The sequence below is a fragment of the Schistosoma haematobium genome, chromosome 1 (assembly GCF_000699445.3).
Source record: "Schistosoma haematobium chromosome 1, whole genome shotgun sequence".
Classification (NCBI taxonomy): domain Eukaryota; kingdom Metazoa; phylum Platyhelminthes; class Trematoda; order Strigeidida; family Schistosomatidae; genus Schistosoma; species Schistosoma haematobium.
This window is the reverse complement of record NC_067196.1, coordinates 50,916,964-50,943,990: the sequence shown is the minus strand read 5'-3', so window position 1 is coordinate 50,943,990 and position 27,027 is coordinate 50,916,964. Positions and strand designations below refer to the sequence as shown.

Sequence of the window (27,027 nt, the reverse complement as noted above, 5' to 3'; positions counted from 1 at the left end):
AATCACTTCATATCTTTCTTTCTGCGAACCAATTCTTTCTTCTTGTACTATATCTCTATAGGCAATCTTTCTCTTATATATTACTACCTTTGACCTAACCACTGCTGTGAATCCGGTGTTCATCTTGTTGTGCTGATGCGGTATGGCAACCTGGACTGATGCACATATGTGCCTGGTCCTACGTTGTAGCTGACTGAATTCTCTCTAGTGGTTTACGACCACAAAGCGGTTAACAGTAATAAAATGTCTAAAAGTTTCAGTTTAACTTGGATTTCACTAGATTCGCACGTTATCTATACCTGTATAGACACATTACTTAAATCAAAGGCTTATATAGTTCTTTTTTGTAAGAAGAGTTCACAATGCACCCATAAGATTAAATAATTATTAAAAAAAACAATGATGTAAATGTTAGTTAGAAATTCGGGAGTAGTTTAAATTTACACCAATATCACAAGTGATATTTAAGTGTTCTCTGAAAGTCATCCTTGGGACTAAATCTTTAAAACATCTATCCATTTGATCACAACCGACTCAGAATCCTTGATTTGCACATTTCTATTGTTCGGAAACATACTCCCAGTGCTTATTTCTCACTATTATTTTTATAATTATTTCAGATGATTCACGACTGGTATCGTTAACTCATCCCATTATGATATACATATTTATGAGTCTCCATGTTGATTACGACTGACTGATTACCAGGAAAGGAACAGTTTCTGCCTACTTAGATGATTTGTAATATTAGTTTGAACACATTAACGACCACTTAAAACCAGTTGCACATTGCATTTGAAGTAGTGATATACTCTGTAGATAATAGATACATTTACTGTCTGATTTATACATACTGTAATATTTAGTGTAGTGTTTACCTATAAACTCAAAAATCTATGTAAATTCACTTTTTTTTCTGTCTTGAAAGTTTTATTTGATATGAACGACTGGGAACTATGGGGAAGATTCGACTAATACAAGGAACTCCATGCATATGCACTTTAAGAACTTAACTAATAAAGGAGCCATGACGGAACAGGATAGATGAGACAACAAATATTAAATACATGATTTAAACAAATTTCTTTTACGTAACCTATATACGTAAAAGAATGCTATACCTAAAATAATCTTTTGCATACGAAGCAGAAAAATGAATATTACACAACAGTAATTCGGTTCAGATTATCAAATCTACCAATAATACAGAGAAATCTAAGAGGAAACTGTTAACAGGAATCAGTCAATATGGAGCATATAGCTACAATGTGTTTAGGACGGCATACGGCAAAATGACAAGTGATGTATCCTTTTGACCCTTAGAATGTATATTATAATTCTTAGTGTCTACAACTGGTCCCAAACACATCGAGTCTTTTATTCAATGTCTACACGTCTTTGATGAATAGTGTTTACATTATGTCATTACAAAGTCTACCATAAAGTACACGTGATAACACTAGAAAAGTAGCGAATATAAGGATAATTTGAAAAACAGAACAACGAGAATCACTGCGCATGTTTATATGTAAAGGTCGAGAGAAGTTACATGACATACAACTGAAGTTACTTCCGCATGTACTATAGATTATGCAAGACAGTTGGTGTTTGAGATAGGTAATAATAACCCGACTACTATTTCCTTAAATCCAATGTCAATAGGCTAAACCATTACTACCTGAAATAATTATGAATTCCATCATTTAATTATCCAGTTCTTTATGCCCCCTGAATGCCCTGGTACGGCCGAGAGTGGGGAGAGTCCGCTCTCCCTCTCGAAATACTCTCACACGGCCACGCGTATACAGCCTCTGTCAGGGAAGTCCTACTCATTGCCTTCTCGTGGCGGGGGTGTTGTTTACGAAAATGAGAGGACGAAAAGCGAATATCCGGCGCTTTAACCGGATTCCAAACCAATGGTGCACATGGGCCCCAGTATCCTGCGGGAACAAATGGCGTATGAACCAGTCGTTAGTCACCGGCTACCATGGGATTGCATCTCCTTACGATGCTCCACTGCCTTGTGGGTTAGACCTTTAGGTCAAAGGCTCGGGGTGTGGCCCCTAAGATAACCACCTGCTTTGGTTTGGGCACCCGGGCAGTATCACAGCCCACACACAAATGATGAACTCTTTATGTCTATGGAAATTATTTTTCTCGCTTCGAAAAACAATCAATTGATTCAAATTATTATCATTATTAATACTATTATTATTATTACCATTATTGTCATTATTACTATTATTATTTTCCACATTATTCACCCTCTTTTATACTTATTCATCGGCACGTCTTTGGTGGAAATCCGACTGTATCTAAACGTTCTCGAGTTACTGTCCGGTTGAAAATTGTATGTTACCACCGAATACGAGTACTGAAGCAGTTTTTCTGAAACCACGTGCACCATTCAAACTGGCTGCCTTCAACGTTCGCACATTTATGCAGGTCGGACAACAGATAGGGCTGGCTATGTCTTTGGAAAGTCTTAATATTGATGTTTGTTGTCTATCCGAGACCCGTATTCAAGACTCTGGCGAAGTACTACAAATTCGATCTCCATCTGTCGCTTCGAAAAGCTTGTTTTACGTGTGGCATCTTCGTCTGGTCTTGCTGGCGTTGGTGTCGCACTAAGCGCTAGAGCTGAGGCAGCACTAGTCGATTGGATCCCCATTAACAGTCGGTTATGTGCAGTTAGATTAGAAAGTCCCATCAAAGTGAGAAGAAATCGGCGTGAGAAACGATGTCTTTTCGTCATCTCCGCCTATGCCCCGACATACTGCAGCCCGGATGCAATCAAGGATGAGTTTTACCACCAGTTATCTGTTCTTCTCCAGAAAGTGCGTTCGACAGATATTGTAGTACTAGCCGGAGACTTGAATGCTCAGGTCGGGCGTCTAGGCACAGAAGAGAGTCGTTTAGGTGGCCGGTGGGGACTCGTTGGTCGCAGGTCAGATAACAGGGACCGTCTACTGCAACTTTGCACAGACCACAACCTGTTTCTGGCTAGCACTAACTTTCGGCACAGTCATCGCCGATGTGCCACCTGGCGTCCTCCATCTGCATCTCAAGCCTGGACTCAGATTGATCACATCGCGATCAGCTACCGCTGGCGTGGTTGTGTACAAGACTGCCGCTCCTTTTGGAGTACCTATCTGGACTCTGACCATGCCTTGGTCTGCGCCAATCTTACCTTACTTTTCAGTGGCCAACGAAGTGACCACCACCAAAAGATTGATGTTAGCTAGCTGGTTGCAACCTCTGTTGCAAGTAAGTATCGAACCGAGCTAGCCTCTAGGCTAGCTACCACTCCACCGAAAAGTATAGATGAGCATTGGTTGCAATTGCATGACGCCATGAAAATGGCGGGAACAGTCAGTTGTGGGTTTGCGAAACGTCCCGCTTTTAAGCACTGGGTTTCTTCTGGCTCCTTACAACTCATTGAAGCCCGTCGGTCTACTCCGGATGACCGTGAGTTTGACCATAAACAAAGGATGTTACGTACTGAAATTGGGCAAAGCTTGCGTAAAGACCGAGAAGCCTGGTGGTCGAAGCGTGCTAATGAGTTGGAAGCAGCAGCTGCATCTGGTAACTACCGGAAGCTCTTCCAACTCATCCGAGCCACTGGCAGCAAGAAGTCTGGTGTGAGTGAAACAATCTGCGAGGATGATGGGATGCCAATCACTAACATCCATCGACGTCTTGGACGGTGGGCAGAATTTTTCGAAGGTCAGTTCAACTGGCCTGCTGCTCCGGCAACATCGGTCAGACTGTCCTGCCCTCATGGCCGGTGACGACTGATCCACCAAACGAGGAGGAAGTCCGCAAGGAACTCCAACTCTTGAAGCGTTACAAATCACCTGGCCCAGATGACTTACCTCCGGCTCTTTTTAAAGATGGTGGTGACTTTTTGACTAAGGAATTGACGACGTTGTTTACAAAGGTTTGGGAACTAGAGAGTGTACCAACGTCATGGAATGAGTCGATAGTTGTCCTTATCTTTAAAAAGGGTTCACGTCGTTCCTGTAACAACTATCGGGGGATAAGTCTACTTCCGATTGCGTCCAAGCAATTGGCTTACGTCATTCTTCGTAGGTTGTTCAAAACCCGAGAAAGATTGACTCGCGAGGAGCAGGCTGGGTTTCGTTCTGGTCGAGGATGTATTGATCATATCTTCACTCTCCGCCAAATGTTAGAACACCACCATACTTATCAAAGGCAAACAATCGTAGTGTTTCTTGACATCAGGGCTGCCTTCGATTCGTTGGATAGGACTGTTCTCTGGGATTGTCTATTGAAGAAGGGTGTGTCTGAGAAGTTTATTAACATCCTAAAAGCCCTATATAAAAACACCTCAGGCAGAATGAGGGCATACAACCACCTCTCTCCGTTGTTCCATTCGAGCAGTGGGGTTAGGTAGGGTTGCCCAATCTCACCATTCCTCTTCAAGTTTGCCATCGATGACATTCTGGAAACAGCTCTGATGAATGTAAGTAATGGTGGTGTGGATCTGCTACCTGGGGAAAGACTTCTCGACCTTGAGTATGCGGACGATATTGTCTTACTGTGTGATAATGCCCAAGCCATGCAATCCGCACTTAATCAGTTGGCAATCAGTGTCCGTAGGTATGGTATGTGCTTTGCACCTTCGAAGCGCATAGTACTTCTACAAGACTGGCAGGATTCTAATCCTGTACTCTCCCTAGATGGTGAGCAGATAGAAGTAGTCGAGAAGTTCGTGTACCTAGGTAGCTGCATCAGTGCTGGTGAGGGTGTGAGTGATGAAATCAATGCACGAATAGTGAAAGCCAGAGCAGCTTATGCCAATCTGGGCCACCTTTGGCGCCTTCGTGATGTTAGTCTGGCTGTAAAAGGTCGGATCTACAACGCGTCGGTGAGAGCAGTTCTGCTCTATGCTTGTGAAACCTGGTCTCTCCGAGTTGAGGACGTTAGACGACTCTCTGTGTTCGATCATCGCTGTCTCCGAAGGATTGCTGACATTCAGTGCAGAGGTTCGGCATCGTGTGTTCGGGCACAGAGATGATAATCCAATTGGTGTCACCATCTTGAAACACCGACTTCGGTAGCTTGGACATGTTCTACGAATGTCGTCCCAGAGAATTCCACGTCGTGCATTATTTGCCGACTCTGGGACTGGTTGGAAGCGGAGAGGTGGTTGGTGTATGACATGGTGTCGTGGTATGAAAGAAATCTGCAAAGGGCTGGCTTCTGTCGGTCCTTCACGACTCCCTGGTTGGGGTCTGAGAGATGGTGCTACACAGTGGCTAGGGACGTTATCAGATATGGCTCAGAATAGAAGCCAGTGGCGATCCTGCTGTAACCTTCTTTTACTTTCTTCATAAAAAGTGGTTGTGTCTCCCTTACCTGAAAGATTTCTTCTGATTGTACCTTTTTGTTCCCTCGTTACTACCACACTACCTTACACCAATCTCTTCGTTATTGTTCCATTTTTCTTTTGCGCTCTTTAGTTTTTTTGTACTTCTCTTCGAATTTTCATTGTTTTGTGTGGCGCATATATATTGGCGCTCTCTTGTACCAATATTCATGTGTTCAAATAAATAAATACTCCAGTTCTTTATACAGTAGTCACTTCATTTCCCGAACTCCAGATTTACCGAATGAGCCATAGAAAAATGCCCAACTTCGGTTCATACTTCTGTAGCTATGAGGGGGGTAGACAACAGTGACTAAATGTACCACCCTCTCAGCTTCTGGTGCAAGACACTACTCAACTAACACCAGTATTGTAGATAGAGCTGGAGTATTAACATTATCCCTTCAAGTCATGAGTTTTATAAACAACTCAAAGCGGAAAATGTCAAGTTCGAAAGAATATAGAAGTCTACCAACGAAGTAATCAGGAGCGGACTTGATAATGCAACAGACGGAAAATTCCCTTTAGCTGGTAGGTCCATCATAAATCCTCAGAATGAAGTTATTAGTAAGAGGAATAAAACATACAGCAAGAATGGGTAACCAGGAAATCATAACGAGTCATTTTAATTATTTAATCTAAATGAATTGCAAAGTATAGACTTATGTACTCGACTTTAAGCCACACCATGAGTGCTAGTGCTAAAACCTGATTTTCCAAATCAAAATATGTGGGAAAACAACTTTGATCTTATGACGGTACTTCAACTACAAGGCCATTGCTCCGTTATCATAGGAGTATGAATAAATACCTCTGGTTTTTTAAGGGTATCTTGTTCTCTGAGCTGGATAGTTTAGGTGTGAAGCTAGAAATCCACAGCCTGAGCTACGAATATCTCCCACCATCTCAAATACTTCTTAACTACTAGTATGGGGAAGGAACCTTAAAAACTTTTCAGATGTATCAACTTGATATAAATGACCATCTTCAAATATAAATTACACTTCTACCATTACATTCCAGATCTTACACGTGAAATCAGTCAAATGAATAGACGAAAGATATGTGTATTAATGTGAAGAACCCATTAATTAAGCTTCGCTAACTGTAACAATGTTTCCATGATATCCTAACATTATAGTCATGTTGTTTGGAACACAGGAAAACCAAAAGAAGTGAATCTTAGTCCCCAGGGAGAAGGCTTAAAAATATGATATCAATATTGCAAAAGATACCGGTTACTGATTTTAACCAGTTATCTCTTGGAACTACTAATTGTAGTTTCTAACTTCGATTCCTTAATTATTCACAAAAGCGTGAAGTGAGTATAGAATGCCCATGGACTATTTCGGAAAAAAAGTACGCAATAATTTTGATTATATTGACAGCACTCATGCGACATAAAAACAACCATAAAATCAAAATAGCCACAAATAAGGTCTTAAAAACTTTATGATTTTCGCGTAGCATCCACAAATACGAGAGGATCTTTGCCCACAACACGAGCAGAATGTGGTATATTGCGAGGAACTTCAAGACGATCACCAGGACCTAATATAATTTCCTTTCCATACATAGTGAATGAAAGCTGGCCGCTAACAATACAGTCCAGTTTATCTTCGTTGTGGGTATGTTCCGGAAAATTGGTGCCAGGACTGAACTTGTAATTTATGTAACTGCAACCCTGCAATCAGTGAACAAATAAATTTGGCAACTACATTATTATACAAAATAATTGACGATACCTCCGATTTGAGCTTCTTTAGCATATTTTCTAGGGTGAGTTGGCCATCAACGGATTCATCCCAACGGTGGACAACAAACTCGGACATCTAGAAACAGAAGTAAATACACTACCATAGTTGAACATAACTTGAAGAAAAACCACTCTATAAGTGCAGCAAGGACAATACATTTTATAAAATATATTACGTTTAGCTGCTAATCATTTCAGTAAATACAATGATTGAATATATAAAAGAGCATACAAAAAAGTTGAATTTGTATGGACGATTATCAGGTCGTTGGAACACAACCTGCGAAATTGCCCAAAACTCGATGTGGCACTCACACAACTAAGGAATACTGAGTGCGGACAACATTCACACGTAGTTCAGCGAACAACAGCATTCACACAATACAACATTGCATTTGTATGGACGATTATCAGGTCGTTGTAATACAACCTGCGAAATTGCCCAAAACTCGATGTGGCACTCACACAACTAAGGAATACTGAGTGCGGACAACATTCACACGTAGTTCAGCGAACAACAGCATTCACACAATACAACATTGCATTTGTATGGACGATTATCAGGTCGTTGTAATACAACCTGCGAAATTGCCCAAAACTCGATGTGGCACTCACACAACTAAGGAATACTGAGTGCGGACAACATTCACACGTAGTTCAGCGAACAACAGCATTCACACAATACAACATTGCATTTGTATGGACGATTATCAGGTTGTTGTAATACAACCTGCGAAATTGCCCAAAACTCGATGTGGCACTCACACAACTAAGGAATACTGAGTGCGGACAACATTCACACGTAGTTCAGCGAACAACAGCATTCACACAATACAACATTGCATTTGTATGGACGATTATCAGGTCGTTGGAACACAACCTGCGAAATCCCTCAAAACGTACTGTTGGACCCATGCAACTAAGTTATAAAAAGTTTTATTGGCAGTTATTTTGCCGGAAGGTTGTTTATGTTCTCAATGCATTTCATCAATCCATTTACTGTCTACAAAATGATGATTATTATGCAAAAAACTTTTACAATTGTTTTCTTATTAATATGGACAATAAGAATTCAAATGTTCTAAAAATAAACCATTTGGTTGAATTCTCACCTGGAAAATCGAAAACTGTCAACTATGTATAATACCTTTTGCGGATAAACTTTTGAAACTCTACTTATTACGCACTAATCCGACATGTTTTGTTAAAACAGACCAGTATACGAGTTCTTGAACTAGACAGTTTTATTTGTTCGTACTGGTGCACGAAGTGCATCATTTTTATATTCTATTTACTTGTGTTATAGTGTAACTCACAACTCTCACACGTTTTCGTCTGAGCGTCATGCAATATTTACATTAAACAACTAGTGGGACAAATTCTACGGGAGGTTTAACCTAACACTGGACAGATACACCTGTTTTTATTAACGTAGCTAATTAAATTTCAGTTTATTTTTGCAAAACGAAAAAACCGGTTGACTGAAAAACTTAAGAGAGAAGCTATTAAGTGTATTCAATACAGTGATTTTATAAAATGTTCTTACGATTTTATTAGAATTGCGATTTTTGACACTTATCATTGTACCTATGAGCACTGACGAGGAAGAAGCCCATGGCAATCATAAGCATGTGCGAAAAGTTTGGCGGAGTCACAGAATCTTTGAGGGCATGCGACGAGAAAACAGTCCAGCTGAAACCCAATGGCTAAACCACTGTCTGCGTATTTACCTTTGGTTTAAAAGCTCCACAATGTGTAATTTGTTCATGTATCGAAAGAAGCCTTGAAGATATAAAACTTAAACCACAAAGTGAACATGAATGATGATGACAAGTTGCATAATGTTGCTCCATCAGCTGTAGATCCTCAGTGACACAAAGGCAAGATGAGTTTGGACAAGAAACACTACTTTGTGGATCGTTGTTAAACAAAGCAACTTTCGTACCTGGTACTGTAAGAAGTACACCCTAAGTCATTCACTAGTAAACATTTATCTGATGGCAGAAAGTTGTCCATTAAATCAAAGAACCCAAGGTTTGAAGTCATTATCTAGAAGAAAGATAAACTCTTATCAATATCGAAAACCAAGGACGAAAAATCATACAACTCCTCTAAAGAAAAACATAGACCCGTCTTACAATCAAAGTCATTCATATTACCCGACATCAGTATCTCAGAGTTGCAGTGTATATAAGTGTATGTACACTTGTCAGTAACCAGTAGTTTGATTGAACAGAAGTATATCTAAACATCCGTACATTACATGAGTAACGAGGGTTTGATCATGAAGCCTATAATGAACAAGCAAAATAGGATCAGTCCATAGTGATTTACACTACTAACCATAATCGCTTATGTAAGAATCTCGTCATACTTATACAATGTCATATCTACGATACAAGGGTACAACAGGTTCACTTCGGCAATGAAACACTACAATCGTAAGGCACGCTTATAACATTGAAGGAGTTGATGCTCTCTGTGAGACTCATATCCACGTCACCCAGCCTCACAGTTCGAGACGTTAACAACAAACACAACGCACAGATACACCTTGTTGGTGTGTTAAATAGTAAGGAACCAACGTCAAAGGGTTTCTCACAGGATTTCAATTGAATGCAAATTATTCCTGTTTTGTTCCCAAAGAGCGGCAAAAAGAGAAAGGAAAATATCGAAGGTGAAAATACAACGTGCTGAATAAACCAACCAGTATTAAAAGTGCGCCACTAGAAGTGCAGTGAAGAACAAATTTTATGTTGCTATGAACTAAGTAAAAACTGGCAGTGCCTGGCTCATAATATGCATAGTGGTTTTTATGTGGCTAGATAGTATTTTGCCATTCTTACTCGTGACTCAATATCAGCAATGAGTTTATTAGGTTTGTGAACATAGAGGTGGTAAAGCATCATTGCTTCGTAGTTGATATCAGTTGGTGACGAAAACCTCACGGGATTCTAACCTTAATTCACATTAGTCACCTGACTACTAACAAGTAAACGTGACAACTTGCCTATACTATGGGGAATAATTCAACACACTAGGGTTAATTTGTCATAAAAATGCCGTTAGTTTACCGTTATTTTACTCCTTTTTATAGTTAACTAGTTTATGTATTTATTATTTATATGAACACATAATTATTGGTACAAGATGGCACCAAATATATATGCGTTACACAAAACAATGAATGGGGAGAGAAAAAAAGAAGGTAAAAAGAGTAAAATAAAAAAAGAACACTAACGACCAGACTAATGTAAGGTAGTGTAATAACACTCCCGAAGTGCTCTCACACGGCTACGCGTATACAGCCTCTGACAGGGAAGTCCTACTCACTGTCTTTTCGTGGCAGGGGTGTTGTCTACGAAAATGAGAGGACGAAAAGAGAATGTCCGGTGCTTTAACTGGATCCCAAACCAATGGTGAACATGGGCTCCAGTATCTTGAGGGAAAAAAGTGGCGTATGAATAAATCGTTGGTCTCCGGCTATCATGGAATTGCATCTTCTCACGATGCTCCACTGCCTTGTGGGTCAGACCTTTAGGTCAAAGGCTCGGGGTGTGGCCCCCTACGAAAACCACCTGCTTCTGTCTGGGCACCCGCGCAGTATCATAGCTCACACACAAATAAAATAATAATGACGATATTTACTGAAAAATTCTAACTAGTTTATTACTAAACACTACTTCTTAATTAGCTGATAAGTATGGTATACGTTTACCAAATTTAGAGAAAATTATTGAAACTTTTACAAGATAAATAGAACTAGTTTCACATACCAGACATTCATACACACTAACTATACCCCCACAATTCGAGTGTATCGTCACTCCTACGCTTATAACCTGTAACGTCCAGCCTTAGGTAGGTTTGTGTCTACCTTGAAGGTACCTTGTATACTAGGGGTGCTAACAATAGTAAGATTATACGGATAAGAGTAGGAGAGAAGTGACCCGAAGACTCAGCAAGCACACAGGACGCACTTACATCCAAGAACAAACGCAATTGACAGCAACAAAGGCGACACGAGCGCGAGAACAGGACAACCGTGATAATCAAAACAAAATGTTGATAGCGCGCTATGTTGAAAGGAGAGCGGTGTTTTTCCTCTCTGAGTTAATTTTATTGTTTTGGTCATTTATTACGCATCAAGACTACCGTTTTTGCTTTGATTTAATTTATTTCAGTTAAAGTAATCGCCAAGAGAATCTTTTATCATATGTACTTTTCAGTACATTGGTCCTTTTTGTATTTGCTTGAGCTCTTTGTTCTGACAATTAACAGTCTTGTTGTCATCGGTATCTTTTGTCTCTGGGTGCAAGTGATGGTATCACGAAGTTTGCACGAGTCTAATGCCTGTGGATTTCAAACGGTTCGGCAAAAATAGTTGCATGTGGTTGTATCAGCAATGTTGCTCAAGCACAAACTGTTTGTTATTCGAAGCCATCACAATGGTGAATGCTGCCAAAAGAAGTATTAGAAAGCGTAGTCGAGACCCACCAAACTGTACTCTCCCAGTGTATATACAAATTGACGTGAGGCTACTTCAGAAAATCTCAAAGTACATTGACTTACATGGGCCAACGGAGGAAGGATGGCCAATAAAGAGGTCTGTTAAAAACGATAGCTCACAAAAGGAAGTTTCTTCTGTCCCCAGCCCTTCAGGTGGCAGTGTGCACGAGACGCTTAGATTGCCTAATCGCAAGGCTAGGTCTGTTTCTAGCAGGAAAAACAAAATGCTGACTACCCGAGTCAGTGACAATCAATCGAGATCCTACAATGTGTGTAACACGACTGCGATTACTACTCCAATGAAAGATGCTACAAGTATTCGGGGTTTAATAATGCCTTAGCCGGTAACACCTTTACAATTGAAGAGTGCCAACCCATTATATCAAAAGTCAGAAATGAAGGAGTTTGAAGATATACTTGATAGGTTACCAATATATCGGGAAGTGATCAATCTAAACTGGTTAGCAGTTGTAGGAGATATGTAGCACGACATGCCCACTCGAGATTTGGTGTGGATGCGTGACCGAGTACCTTCAGCTAGGTGGATTTAGTGAAATTAATTAAGTCAGCATCAAATGTCGAAGACTTGCAGAGCTAGTGATTTTGGGGATTTATTAACCGCCACAAGTTTATAGACTAGGTAGCCAAATAGAATTGAAATAGAATCGAACAAGGCTTTTAATAGTAGTATTTAAATATCCCAATGAAAGAGACTTAATACTACAGGATAGACGTGTAGGGCCAGTAGAATGTTATTGGACCTTAGCAAAATCATACTCAATCAGGTCACAGAATATCGAACAGATCACCGATCCTTGTTAAGTTCAAGGACAACCAATGCGCATCAGTTAATCGCACGCCATGGACTGGTCCATACGACGGTGGTCGCAACTTCCCCATTGTACCTACGTCCTCTGTGTCATACGGTCTTCGAAGCAGCCATAGTACCTTGATACGGCGAAAGTGTAATCCACATATGTTACTGACCATGAAGTGTTACTTCAAAGTTAGCTGGTTCATCACACCATTCTCACCTAACTTGATATAATGTTTTGAATTATTTGAATTATAGTACGAAATAAGAGTCCCAGAGATAACGCAATTGAATTAAGAAGTAAGACACAAGCACAAGCGAATGTATTGTATTTGGAATTCGAAATCGTGCAATCAACAAGTACAAAAGTATCATTAGTTCGTTCAAACACCGAATCCGCCACAGGTTAAATTGGAGTCTAGGTGTTTGTAATCAATCGTACACCTTCTTCTCAAATTCATCCTGAGTCTGTCTGACGTATTGGATAAGGATTCTGTATTATCTAGAATGTGCTCATTAGCATTAGAATGAACAACCGAAATTAGAACAGACTCACCTGGTTCCTGAAATTGTATTTAATCAACATGTCGACTGTGTGTACTTAAGCCATCGATGTCTAGAATTTGCACCATCGATTTTCCGACATTCTTCAGAACAATACCCGTAGATGGTCGAAGATCATTTCCCCGATAGTATGTAACTTCTGCAGACTCCAAACATCTCACACTCGACCGAAGAATTCTTCCTTTCAATAGCCTCGCTGGAGTTTCCTTCGTCACCGAATGTTTGGCACTGCTATATTGCAATAGAAAGGTATCTACTCCCCTCTCCAGCTCATTAAATGTTGAGGCGGCTATAGAATCAATAGCAGTCTTTAATGTCCTGACAAAATTTTCTCCCTGACCATTAGAACACGGATGTCTGGGAGCAGTAAACAGATGTTGCATCCTACACCGTTCAACCAAGTAGTGACTGCATCTGCAGCAAAGTGAGAGCCATTATCAGTCACTAACACAATAGGAACCCCTTCTCGATTAAACACCTTTCTTAATGCTTGGATTGTGAAATCAGAATTTGATGAAGTCGTGAAAAAAACTTCAGGCCACTTTGAAAAAGAATCAATAACTACTAGTGCATAGTATTTACCAAGAAACAGATCACAATAGTCAGCATGAATTCTCTGCCAGGCCTCAGACGATACTGGCCATGGAGTCCACTTCGAATGCTGATTTTTCAACTGATGACATTTTTCACAATTGTTTGCCGTACGACATATATCTGCATTTATCTCTGGCCACCAACATGTGAGCCTTGCCAAGGACTTCATTTTCTTTTTTTGGTCGTGCAAATTGTTTATTTAATATTATGACATCCAATTCATTCAAATGGGGTGAGGAACAGGAGTCGTGCTTACGAAGTCTACTAAAGTTTCTTCAAAGTGATGCTGTTATTCGAACTTACTCCCCTAGTGTACATTCTGTGCTTATTACTGATGCATCACCTCTGGGTATGGGCGCAGTTTTAGAGCAGGAAGGTAGACCAGTTATTTGTGTTTCATGCAAACTTACTGTTACTGAACAAGGTTATTCACAGACTCAGTGAGAAGCATTAGCTGTAGTTTGGGCTGTTAAAAGACTTCATAAATATTTATTTGTGAAGAAATTTACTATTGTTACTGATCATGAAGCTTTAAAGTTTATTTATCATCCTGAAAAATCCTTAGCACGTTCCTCAGCTGCTATGGTTCAACGATGGAGTATTGCTTTGAGTGCATACGACTATACGGTTCAGCACAGAAGTGCCAAACAATTTCAACATGTGGACTTCATTCCTCAACAGTCATTTCGAAGATAGACCTATTAATACTTCGGACTGTTTGTTAGTGCGACCTTTACCAGTGAGACGTTCAGATCTCATTAGAGAAACTCGCAGATATTTTGGATATATACTATACGGAGATCTTCAAGAACAGATTTACGCAATGAAGGAGGAACGACAACACGATCATTTAAACATAGAATACCACCAGGAGTAGTAGATAGCTCATCCCGCTTTTAATAATAGATAGGAAATCTACTTTTCAAATTAGCAGTCCAGCCTTTCCGTATAGCACTGAGTATATATCCAAAATATCTGAGAGTTTCTCTAATGAGATCTGAACGTATCACTGAGAGTAGTACTGAAGAGCACTCATTAGTGAACGTAATTCCGTAAGATTTCTTGAAGGCGGTGCATTTGTCAGTGGAGCTAGTCGTTTCATATCTGGTCTAAAACCATTACCATCAACTAGGTATCCAAGGCATTCAAAACTAGATTCACAAAATGAACACTTATTTGGATTCACTGTAATATTCTTCTCAATTAAACGACGCAATAAAGCAATAAGTCTCTCGTCATGAACTACCTTATTAAAACCACGACCAATGATATAATCTTGATAAGCTTCAACACCTTCAAGATCACCAACTACTTTATTCATAACTTCCTGAAATATGACTGGAGAACAACTTAGACCAAATGGAAGAAAATTGTATTTGAACAGACCAAAAGGAGTGTTAATTGTTGTCAAAATAGATGAAGAGTGATCTAAAGGAATTTGATGATGAGCATCTTTTAGGTCAACTTTCGAGAACACTTTGGAACCATGAAGTCGGTTTAGAATATAATAATAATTATTATTATATATTTCTGCATGCGCAGGTACACGCCATTTTTACAGGCATGATCTATAAATTACAACACTTGTTGGTTCAGAAAATGCTTCGCAACTTATAGTTGTTATAAAGTATACTCATAGGGCGCTTGCTGTAAACTGTGACCTTGAGGAGACACGTACGTCAAGTTTGTTCCAGACGTCAGAAGTTTCATAGCTGTACCCTCAGAGCAAGTTTCTGAAGAAGAAAAAAATGAAACAGAAGAGCAGAAAGGCATTTGGAAATGAACGCCAAACGTTGCTTAACATTGTGTATTAGAAAGGACAGAGGTATAATAAATTAGAGTAAATTCATATTATATCTTGTTAGAGTGAAATGAAGTCAGAGGCTCCATATTAGAGAATGTAGTAATAAAGAACAATGAGTTGTGTCGTTTAACGAGTTGTAGAAAGCTCACATTAAGGAAAGGAAGTCAAGGCTGGTGCAAGGGAAGCGGTTTATTAGAAGGGTGTGTATATAGAGGGTGAAGTGTTAAGAATACTAATGACTATATCTTTTGTTGTCTAACTTTTTTTTACTTTTTTTTGTTTATCCGATGCCAGCCACACAATCCTAGTGTAAAAGTCCGAGTTAGCATGTTATAGGTTGTCTTAGTAGAATACCTAATCCAGCATAATATTGGAAACGTGAGTCTGAGTGGTGAGCGTAGGAAAACAATCTATATCACAGATTGATTGACTTATTCTCAATCATAAAGAGCCTGATACATACAAAATGTTCAGCCTCTACCGTCGTGCACGTTTGCTTCAACAAACGGGAGTTCAGAGTTAATCTATAGTCACCACAAATTCTAGAGGTCTTGCCGTCCGACTTCAGTGGCGTAACGATAGGAGTACCCCATGCTGAAGACTGAATCGGTTCAATTATGCCTTTCGCTCACAAATCGTTTAATGTCTTATGTACTGCTTCTCGAAGACCATAAGGAATTATTCGTCTTTTAAGAAAGACTGGACCACTTTGTACTTGAAGTTTTATAGGCTGAATTTTCATACCTCCACTGCACTTAGCACACATGGCTATCAACTCTTTAAGTAAAGTACCAGAACTTTCTTTAGAAACTAGGAAGGACAACTCCACTTTAAGCCGTTTCAAATTCTTTAAACCTAATATTGACAGTCCTGTTTCGCTAACTTAACCTTCACAAGGTATGTATGAAGAATTATCATCTCTTATTAGAAATTCACAACATCCTCGTATGGGCAGTCTGTGTCCAGTAATCCCCAATATTGATACTTCAGTGGGTCGTACTACAACGTTGGGATCTAAAGATTTCAAGTTCTTGAATGAAATAATGGACTCTATGCTGCCTGTGTCCAGAATAAAGTCATGAAATGAACCAAGCGATGTATATAGTCGCTTTTGAATATGAGCATTACCTTTCGAAATAGTAGAAAAAGATAAATGATCACTAGAAAAATCCGGATTATTTAGATTTAAATTACAAGATTTAGTACTACATGAAGCGAAATGGACAGTAGCTTTGCATACTGACTAAATGTGTCCCATCTTACCATATTTAAAACATTTAGCATTACGAAATGCACATGAATTACGAGAATGAAATTTTCCACATGATTAACATTTACCAAACTTGATCTCACCTCAGTCATTTGCTTAGTAATTCCTTGTTGAAACACCTTTCATATTTACACGGGAATAGGAATCACTGTTAAATGAACGCAAGTTTGATTGACCCTGAGATTGTAGTTCATCATGACGACTAAGCCAAGTATTAGAAATCTTCATCGACTGGATATCAAGTTCATTTACTGCTTCGTATTTGATACACGCAGTTCTAGCATCTTGAAAGGAACAGTTTGGCCTTCTTAACAGCTCTCTTTCCAAACTCGGTATGTTAATTCCTGCAATTAGTCGATCTCTCAGTTGCAAACGAAGTTCATCACCGAAATTACACTTGGCAGCTTGTTTCTGCAATTCTAGGATGAATTCCTGGACTTTGTGGTCATTTTGACGAACCATCTTATGAAATTTCGCCCTTTCACGGCACTCAAAACTGGTGCACTTTACATGATTTAATAATAGCTCCTTAAGAATTGCATAAGGAAGTGAGATAGGTTTTTCTGGATATGCCAAATTTGTTTAACAAGCGGTACGCTTCTTTCCCAATGCATGCCAGGAAATGTGCCAAAATTTTATCACCTTTAAGATCTTTGTTAATCATGCTCCAGATTTCAAACCTTTCCAAATAATCCTCGAAAGCTTCCGAAGTTGAATGAATATCCAACTTTTCCATTGCAGGCTCCATCGCGACGCCAGTATAATGTTTCGAATTATTTGAATTATAGTACGAAATAAGTCCCAGAGATAACGCAATTGAATTAAGAAGTAAGACACAAGCACAAGCGAATGTATTGTATTTGGAATTCGAAATCGTGCAATCAACAAGTACAAAAGTATCATTAGTTCGTTCAAACACCACACTTGAGTAGGCCGTCAATCATTCGACATAGATCATCTGCGTTGGTGATATATACTGATGAGCAAGATTTCGAGTAGCGCAACCTATTATTATACTTTTCATTATTGCATCCTATAATTAATCATTTTCATTTTTATCGTCTCCTAAGTTAATCAGTTACTGTGAGCGTTCGTTACTTCATATCAATAGTGGTTAGTATTCAAACCTTAATAATTAGCTCAACCGATAGAACTAACCAATGGACTACGATTATAATCGGCTATCATGGCTCTTTAACAAGCATTAGCAGCATGTTAATGCTCCTGTGTAATATGTCTGTTAAAATATCAACCTCTCGTAAGTATAGCCACATGGCAACACGGACACATTTGTTTGTAACCTATCCACTTGTGTAAACGAGACAAGACTAACTGGCGATTATAAATTCATCTCTCTACTTAATAACTATCAACTACCTTCCGTCGGAAACTATCTACTACGATGCTTTACTTATCTGAACACTGCCCGCCTAATTTCCAATTCTTGAGTCCCATGGTCAAACAGAGGATACGAATGCTAGAAATTTACTGTGGGCTTGAGTTATAAATTTCCTATAATATTAGATCTCGTTTAGATTGTCCGTCAGGCAGTGCTACGTATTTGGTTTAAATTAGTTTTGGACCCATACAAATTCAGTCTACAACGCTGTGTTAATTCGAGCATTTACCTCGTATATAATCCAAATTCGAACTACTATCTACTTCACGTTCTCATTAATTGGAAATGAGAGTAACCCAGGCAAGTTTCATAATTGCATCAGATAATTTCGTACTATGTTTATGATGCCTAATAACATTTCATAGTTGCTTCCACACAGATTAGCCATATATTCTGACGCTGCCGTCACGTTTTAGTCCAAATCATGTATATTTATGACTCGTAAGTCATCATACTGTGGAAAAACGTGTTGCACGTACACGAGCAATCTTAGTCCATGCTCTAACTAGACGCTTTGTCGTACGTAACATGTCACTTAACGTCAGGTAATAAGCTCTTTGCATTAGTCTTTTGCGAAATGGTCACGTTATCTGCACCTTGTAAACTTAAATTACATTGGCGGTTTCCATTTTTACTTATGTTTACTATGCGCTTTGTATTTGCTGTTATCTCACACGGTCAACCATAGCTCGACTTCCTTATTGCACGAAAGTCATTTTAATTCCGTTTTTCGTTTATTTACACGCAATACGGGTTTACGAAATGTCAGAAAGACCTCTGAAATTCCCCACGAACCCCACCATAATCTTCGTATGTGTTTATGTCCACATATCCACCTGTTACTTTGCAAACTTATGTGCCTTCAATAAACTGGTCATAGGCTGCACCATATTCCCACATAAACGCATACACAAAACCACATGGACTTCACGGGATCACACTACTCAAAACCAAGTCGACCATATCTGCATCAATAAAAAGTTCAGGGGGACGATGGAAGACGTGAGAACCAAGAGAGGAGCTGATATAGCATCAGATCATCACTTGCTGGTCGCCAAGATGAAATTGAAACTCAAGATGCACTGCACAACGAGGCGGACAATATCACAAATTTCAATAAGGCCTTTGTTCAGGATATTGAAAAACTCAACAAATCCAAGATAGTCCTCAGCAATAGGTTCCAGGCATTTCATGATCTACTCAATGAAGAGGAGACTACTATGGAGAGCAACTGGAAAGAGATAAAAGAGACAATGAATTCAACATGCCATGAGGTTCTGGGCCACAAGAAGCACCATCACAGTGGTTGGGTCACTGTTGATACACTGGATAAGATTTGAGAAAGAAGGAACAAGAAGACAGCAATCAATACCAGCCAAACAAGAGCAGAGAAAGTCAAGGCAAAAGCTGAATATACAGAAGTTAACAAGCAAGTGAAGAGGAGTATCAGAACCGATAAACGTAAATATGTGGAAAATCTAACATTGACGGCGGAAAAGGCTGCAAGAGAAGGAAACATGAGACAGCTGTATGACCTAACAAAGAAACTCGCTGGAAATCGCCGCAAACCAGAACGACCAGTCAAAAGCAAGGAGGGCGAGGTAATCACCAACATTGAAGAGCAACAAAACAGGTGAGTAGAACACTTCAAAGAACTCATGAATCGACCAGCTCCACTGAACCCACCCAACATCGAAATAGCACCCACGGACCTCCCAATCGATGTTGGCCCACCAACAATTGAAGTAATCAGCATGGCCATTAGACAACTCAAGAGTGGCAACGCAGCAGGACCAGACAAGATTCCAGCAGACGCACTGAAAGCAGACGTGGCGGTAACTGCAAAGATACTCCACATTCTCTTCAGCAAGATTTGGGATGAAGGACAAGTACCGACAGACTGGAAAGAACGACACCTGGTCGACATACAGAAGAAAGGTGATCTCAGCAAGTGTGATAACTACAGAGGCATCACCTTCCTCTCAACACCAGGAAAAGTCTTCAACAGGGTGCTGTTAAACCGAATTAAAGACTCAATGGACGCCCAACTTCGAGATAAACAGGTTGGATTCCGTAAGGATAGATCATGTACAGACCAAATCGCAACTCTACGGATCATCGTGGAACAATCAATTGAATGGAATTCATCACTCCACATCAACTTCATTGACTACGAGAAAGCATTTGGTAGCGTGGACAGAACAACACTATGGAAACTTCATCGACACTACGGCGTGCCTCAGAAGATAGTCAATATCATACAGAATTACTATGATGGATTAAACTGCGAAATCGTACATGGAGGACAATTGACAAAGTCGTTTGAAGTGAAGACCGGTGTTAGGCAAGGTTGCTTACTCTCACCCTTTCTCTTTCTCCTGGTGATCGACTGGATCATGGAGACGTCAACGTTTGAGTGGAAGCATGGGATACAGTGGACAGCTAGAATGCAACTGGACGATATAGACTTCTCAGATGATCTGGCCTTTCTATCGCACACGCAACGGCAAATACAGGAGACGACCAATATAGCAGCAATATGTCTCGACATACACAAAGGGAAAAGCAAGGATCTCCGATACAACTCAGCATGCAACAATCGAATTACACTTGACGGGAAAATTTGGGAGATGTAAAAACCTTTACATATTTGGGCAGCACCATTGATGAACATGTTGGATCCGATGCAGATATGAAAGCGCGGATCAGTAAAGCAAGAGCAGTATATTTACAACTGAAGGACATTTGGAATTCAAAACAACTGTCAACCAACACCAGGGTCAGGATTTTCAATACAAATGCCAAGACAGTTCTACTGTATGGGGCGGAAACCTGGAGAAATACGAAAGCAATCATCCAGAAGATAAAGGTGTTTATTAACAGTTGTCTACGCAAAATACTTCGAATCTGTTGGCCGGACACTATTAGCAACAACCTACTGTGGGATAGAGCAAACCAGATCCCAGTGGAGGAAGAAATCAGGAAGAAATGCTGGAAGTGGATAGGACACACATCGAGGAAAGCACCGAACTGCGTCACAAGACAAGTCCTCATATGGAATCACCAAGGCCAAGGGAGGAGAAGAGGAAGACCGAAGAACACATAACGTCGAGAAATGGAAATAGACATGAAAAAAATGAACAAGAATTGGATGGAACTAGAAAAGAAGGCCCAGGACAGAGTGGGTTGGAGAATGCTGGTCGGCGGCCTATGCTTCATTGGGAGTAACAGGCGTAAGTAAATAAGTAATCCAACTTTTACATCAACAATACCCAAATGAACATTCAGTGCAACTGTCAGTATACGTAAGAACGATTTTATTTCGAAGTGACGTCGTAGCACATCTGAACTATTGTAATTATTCAACTTCGCCCTCGTATTTTATTTTACGAGGTATTACTTCCTCGTATCTGTTACCTAACAGATGGTTTCGGTACAGCAGTCGCCTGTACAGCACTCGCCGTTTATCGACCTGTAGAGAAAACTTCGTATCACTGTCACTCTCGACCTGTAGTCTACGACCCTTACTGATTGTAACAGCAATCATTGCTTTTTAAAATGTGACTACAAGTTGACCAATAGCTTCGTACGACGAAATCACAGCTTTTCAAGGTTATACTTCTGTACTTACAGTTAGTCTTTTAAATATAGACGTAATTTGGATTCGACACTTACGAACAACACTGTCCGACTTTCTACTTTAAATAAATGGCAGTAGAAACATCAGCATGATTGATGACGCACTTATGGTACTACCACTGCAGTATAATTACTCCTGCAGCAAAATCATTGTTTCTTATCTGAAGAACTCAAACACTTGTCAGAGATATCTATTTCCACACAACTTGGTAAAACTTTAGAGCGGTATGTTTTTGCCATTATTTCTATGTTTCATCGGCTTATATTCAACCAACGTCCTAGTAATTTATTGTTGCTCGCTTTTTCCCCATCAATTTTTGCCGCCTCATCATCTACCTTACAGCTCGGCAATATCCGAAGAATTCATACCGATCGTTTGGCAACCTCCAAAGCGCAACTACTCCCAACATGTTTGGTGACTGTTCAAACGGCGTTGGAGGGGAAGAAGTTTCATTCGTTAAGACTTGACACTCGTAGGCCGTATAAAAAGACAAGAAAGAGAACTGAAACCGAGGTTAAATGCAAGCGGGAATGACCTTAAAATTGTAAATTTTCAGATAGTGGAGCTTCGACAGAGAGTGGTGACAAGGCTACTTCGAGTGCAGCACAAAGCCATTTAAATGGTCTTTGTATTTGTGAAACCAATATCAAAAACTTGCTCGACAGGCGATCAGATCCGAGTGTACAGATAAGTTCTACCAAGCCAGATGTGATCGCAGTCACAGAAATTTGGCTGATGTAGTTTGTAGACAGTAGGGAACGTGATTTTGAAAGTTTCAAATGAATAAGAGTAATCCGGAAGCATAAAGAAGATCCATTTAATAGAAATACTATCCCGTTTACCGTTATTTATAAAATATCTCATGTAATTGGGACGTGGGAATTAGTTGGCTGCCGCTTGGAATGCTAAGGACAAGAGCCGATGATTGGTCCCACAGTCCAAACTGTGGAGTGAATGAGGCCTTGCTAGACGGTCTCAACACTTAGTCACCAAGTGGTCATTGTATAATTTCACCTACTTATTTACGTGCTTTCGCCTGTTAACCCTCACGGAGGAGCATTGGCCGCTCACCAGCATTCTCCATCTATCCCTGTCATGGACAATTCTCTCCGGGTGTTTTCATTTCTACTGATACTTTTCATGTCTGCCTCCAATTCCCGACGCAATGCGTACTTTGATCTACCACTTTTCCGTTGCTCTTCAGGATTCCAGGTTAGCGCTTTCCTCGTGATGCAGCTTGGCGATTTCCACGATGTATGTCCAACCCACTTCCTCTTCAACCGGAAGCTAAATTGTTCTCTCCCACAGTAATTTATTGCTGATGGTATCCGGACAACGGACACTGGGTATCTTATGTAGACAATCGTTTATAAATACTTGTACTGTTTCGATGATGGTTGTAGTGGCTGTCTACGTTTCCGCTACGCACAGTAGGACTGTCTTGACGTCCGTATTGAAGATTCTCACTTTTATGTTGACTTGCAGACAATGGTTTTGAGTTCCATATGTTCTTCAACTGTAGGAATGCTACTCTTACTTTGACAGTCCTTTTCTTTACGTCTGCATCCGATCCTCCTTGTTCACCGATGATGCTGACCAGGTCTGTGAAAGTTTCCACCTGTTCCAGTGTGACGGGTTGGTGTCCTCCGTGTTGCATTTGAGGATGTTGCTTTTCTTTTGTGTATGTTGAGGCTTGTTGATGCAGAGTCTGCTGCTACACCGTTTGTCTTGATGTACATTGGTTGATGTTTATAGGATAGAAGGGCAGTGCCATCTGCAAAGTCCAAATCTCCTAACTGATTCCGAGCTGACTATCGACTTTCTCACAGAATAATCAATGGTTGGAATTCATTACCTCAACACGTGATTGAAGCTCCATCTCTCGACGCTTTCAAAAGAGAGTTGGGTCAGGTGAAAGATCACTACTGACAGGACTAACACAGACCACATAGACCCCTGTCCTTTCCAAAATGAAACTTAAACTAGACATTTAAGTTTCCAAAGGCAACAATTCAGTGGTATTTTCCACTGATGGAGCTTATTAAACATCTGAAGGTCAAACTGCTGCAAAACGATGAGTGCGTCACCTCGACAATTCGTAACATTTTTCATAAACGTTCCGACCAAAACAATTTTTAATTTGATTTGAGTTCAGTCACACTTTCTGTTAGCCTCCATTCTTTAAGGCGCTCTTCACTGGGCTTGAATTTGAGTCCCCGAACTGGTTTTTTGGCTCGAATTTGGATACGTTCCAATGTATCGTTATCCTATTGAAGTGAGGAAGAAAACACCATGCTTCTATACTATAAGTAGGATCGAGTAATACTGTTGATGATCAGGCGGATAGTTCCACCATCGAACTGACCATAAATGCACTTCAGCGTCACCAGTGCAAGGTTTACTCGGAATGCATTTTTGTCGTGGTTAGCGTAAGACATCAGATGGTAGTAGATCATTTTTAGCTTAAGATACCTTTGGAAAGTAGTTACCTAAGTCGTATTCATAGTCTGGAACATGTCTCGGATGGACTACATTACACTTTGAACTGTTACTGGTAAGCTCCTTGTCGGCCTCTCAATTTTGAAATCGAATCAGATCTTCCTGAAGTGCAAGTTTATTCTCTTAGTTGCAGACTTCTCTTCAGAGTTTCACATCAGTGAAAAGCAGAAAATTTAACGATACCTGATGTGGAAGATCGTTTATATAAAGGAAGAAGAGAAGAGGTCCTAATATTGAACCCTGAGGGATTTCACTAGGACATTCCATAGCCTAAGAGAAAGAAAAGGTAACCCTGACCTTAAAATGTCAGTTACTTAGATATGCCGTCAGCCAATCAATTAAAGATGATCTGATACCTAGTAGTTCGAGCTTGTTGATAAGACATCTGTGACTGACTCTATCAAGAGCTTTCGGGAAGTCATGAAATTTGGTGTCAACCTTCCTCTAGCTATCAAGGATGCCTTTTCATCTGTTTATTGCCGTCACCAGGTTGGTTATACATGAATGTCAACAAAATGTTTGTTCATTATAACATGAACACATATTTTCAAAACAAGATGTTCAATCACTTGTAGTTGTGTCGAGTCGCAGTTGACTATGATCACCACTACAGACCGATTACGTGCCAATTATCAGGTTAAACCCTATGTAGGACAAATATTAGAAGGCAGTTGTGGATTGTAATTAGGATGTATTTGTTGGCAATCTCGTGGTATCGAAATAATACCCAGATCGTGCCAAAATTTACAAGCGAGACTACTCCACGTACGTGAGTGTGCTCAAGGTCACAAACAATGGAAAAGTATATGTCCCGGTACAATTAAACAAACAGGTTCAGTAAAATAATCACTGGTACAGTTGGTTATAATAATAAATGTTTCCATTACACCAATCGCGTTCTCTTCATAAAATTAGGTCACTACACACTTATCTTTAGTTTTTCTTAATTTTACCCAAAAAGTCTTCATTACTGGAGGTCAGGAATTACAATAACCATGCAATAATTATCAACCAATGATGGAGAGTGAGATGTGCAGAAACTTATAGTAAATCGAGTTAATTTTATGATTTCGATTCTTTTCAAGTATATTTAACTGACGTTATTCTTCTAACAGTGTCTGATGTTTTTGTGGACAGATATACAATGTATTTGTCCAACATCAAATTCTATCAAAAGTTTTAAAAGCTTATTCAAATAATTTGTCACTTGAAATGAATAAATTCCTATTAGTAGTCGTAAAAATATCTCCATCATTACTCGCTCTGAATTCACACAGAAAATGAAATAAATAGTAGTATTCACAGCTCTCTTTTAAACAAAATCTTCCTAGGTATTACTTTATTTTAAAAAATCCATATTCTAAAATACGAATTCACTACATTTTACGAAATTTAACCTTTACTTTTAAAATGTTGTTTATTAGCGTAATTCACTCACCTTATTATAGAGTACCTAACTACGAGAGTATCTGTCCAGATACACTGACTGGTACAGTGATCGATATTTCTGAAAGTTTAGCTTATTTACACAGTAAAAATTGCAGAACGAAATTAATAACCACATAAAAACTAAATGACATACTAAAGATGGAAACCACATTAAATCTTGGTTATCAATAGGATTACAGTAATTTCTATAAAACAGATTTGACTTGTCGTTACATAATCAGAGTATAGTTTGATCATTGTTTATCCACATGTCATACAATCAATTAATGGAAACGCAATTCAAATCATACAAGAGAATCCTTATGGATTGTCAGCCAAATACAATGAAGTATATTTATAACTAACGTAAATTTATTCATACACTATTCATGTACTAATGACATTTTGAGTTTTTGAATGATTACTATTTGTTGTCGATCAGAATACATTATGGGAATGAGGTGATTGTAAACGAAATGTTAGTATTTAGGAGGAAAGATAATAACTCATAAGTTTGCTGTAAGCTATTTAAAAAATGTTATTTGTGAAAAATTATATTTGAAATAGTCTCAGCGATTGAAATTTAAATAATTCCAACGTTTCGTCCAGCAGACTTGTCTGGAATTCTTCAGGGTAATAATCAAAATCAACATGATCAAAGAAATATATAATGTTTAACAATCAAATAAGATCAAATCTATATTGTGCTAACCCAATCATATTCGGATGTTGACTTTAGTGAGTAGGATAACATAAGTCAGTTACATGCGAATCATGTGAAAAATTCACTAGGTGAAGATAAATGAATGAATCGTGTGGGTGTATGTGTATGTGTAGGTTTGAGTTATTAATGGATGATATTAAGTATGAATTTGTTTTTGTATGAATTAAAAATAAACGTTCAATTTGAAGGTTGAAATTGTTTCTGAATCTTCTATGTGCATGTAAAATGAGAACAATCAAATGGATATTTGTAGAGGTAGAATATCCCAGATTAATTTCTGTTAGAATAGTAATGCATGTGAAATAAACAGGTTGGATAGAAATAGGATCAAATTACTTGTTAACGAACATTTACCAAATGATAGCAAGTTGAATACCATCGTTTTTGTTCAGGCTGTTCTTATTAGCCCAAATAAACAGGGCTTCTACCGTCAATTTTTCCTTATGTGTGCTAAACCCTTCAAAATTGATCATGTATCCTATTTCTAATGCATGTAACGCTGTCGCCGACCTATTCTAAAGTTTTTTTGAATCAACCGAGGATTTGGGAACATTTTTCAGATATTGTTTGTGTTCCTTCATTCTCACATTCAATTGTCTTGAAGTTTCTTCCACATACGTTGCATTACAATCAT

General features: G+C 39.2%; 1 protein-coding gene across 2 annotated transcripts; it reads right to left on the bottom strand.

The window, feature by feature from the left end:
- Positions 1-4,010: 4,010 nt before the first annotated feature.
- MS3_00001530 (uncharacterized protein) lies at positions 4,011-11,236 on the bottom strand. Of its 2 annotated transcripts, XM_051209000.1 has the most exons (7): positions 11,133-11,202; positions 9,308-9,439; positions 9,094-9,197; positions 8,879-9,056; positions 8,695-8,840; positions 7,138-7,224; positions 4,011-7,106 (listed from the first exon to the last, which is right to left on the bottom strand). In XM_051209000.1, exons 3-5 carry the CDS (start codon positions 9,192-9,194, stop codon positions 8,736-8,738), a joined length of 384 nt encoding a protein of 127 aa, XP_051074414.1. In that variant the 5' UTR covers positions 9,195-9,197; positions 9,308-9,439; positions 11,133-11,202; the 3' UTR covers positions 4,011-7,106; positions 7,138-7,224; positions 8,695-8,735. The 2 variants fall into 2 exon arrangements, with proteins under 2 accessions (XP_051074414.1, XP_051074413.1); XM_051208999.1 differs by having other exon boundaries at positions 8,695-9,053; positions 9,094-11,236.
- Positions 11,237-27,027: the final 15,791 nt, after the last annotated feature.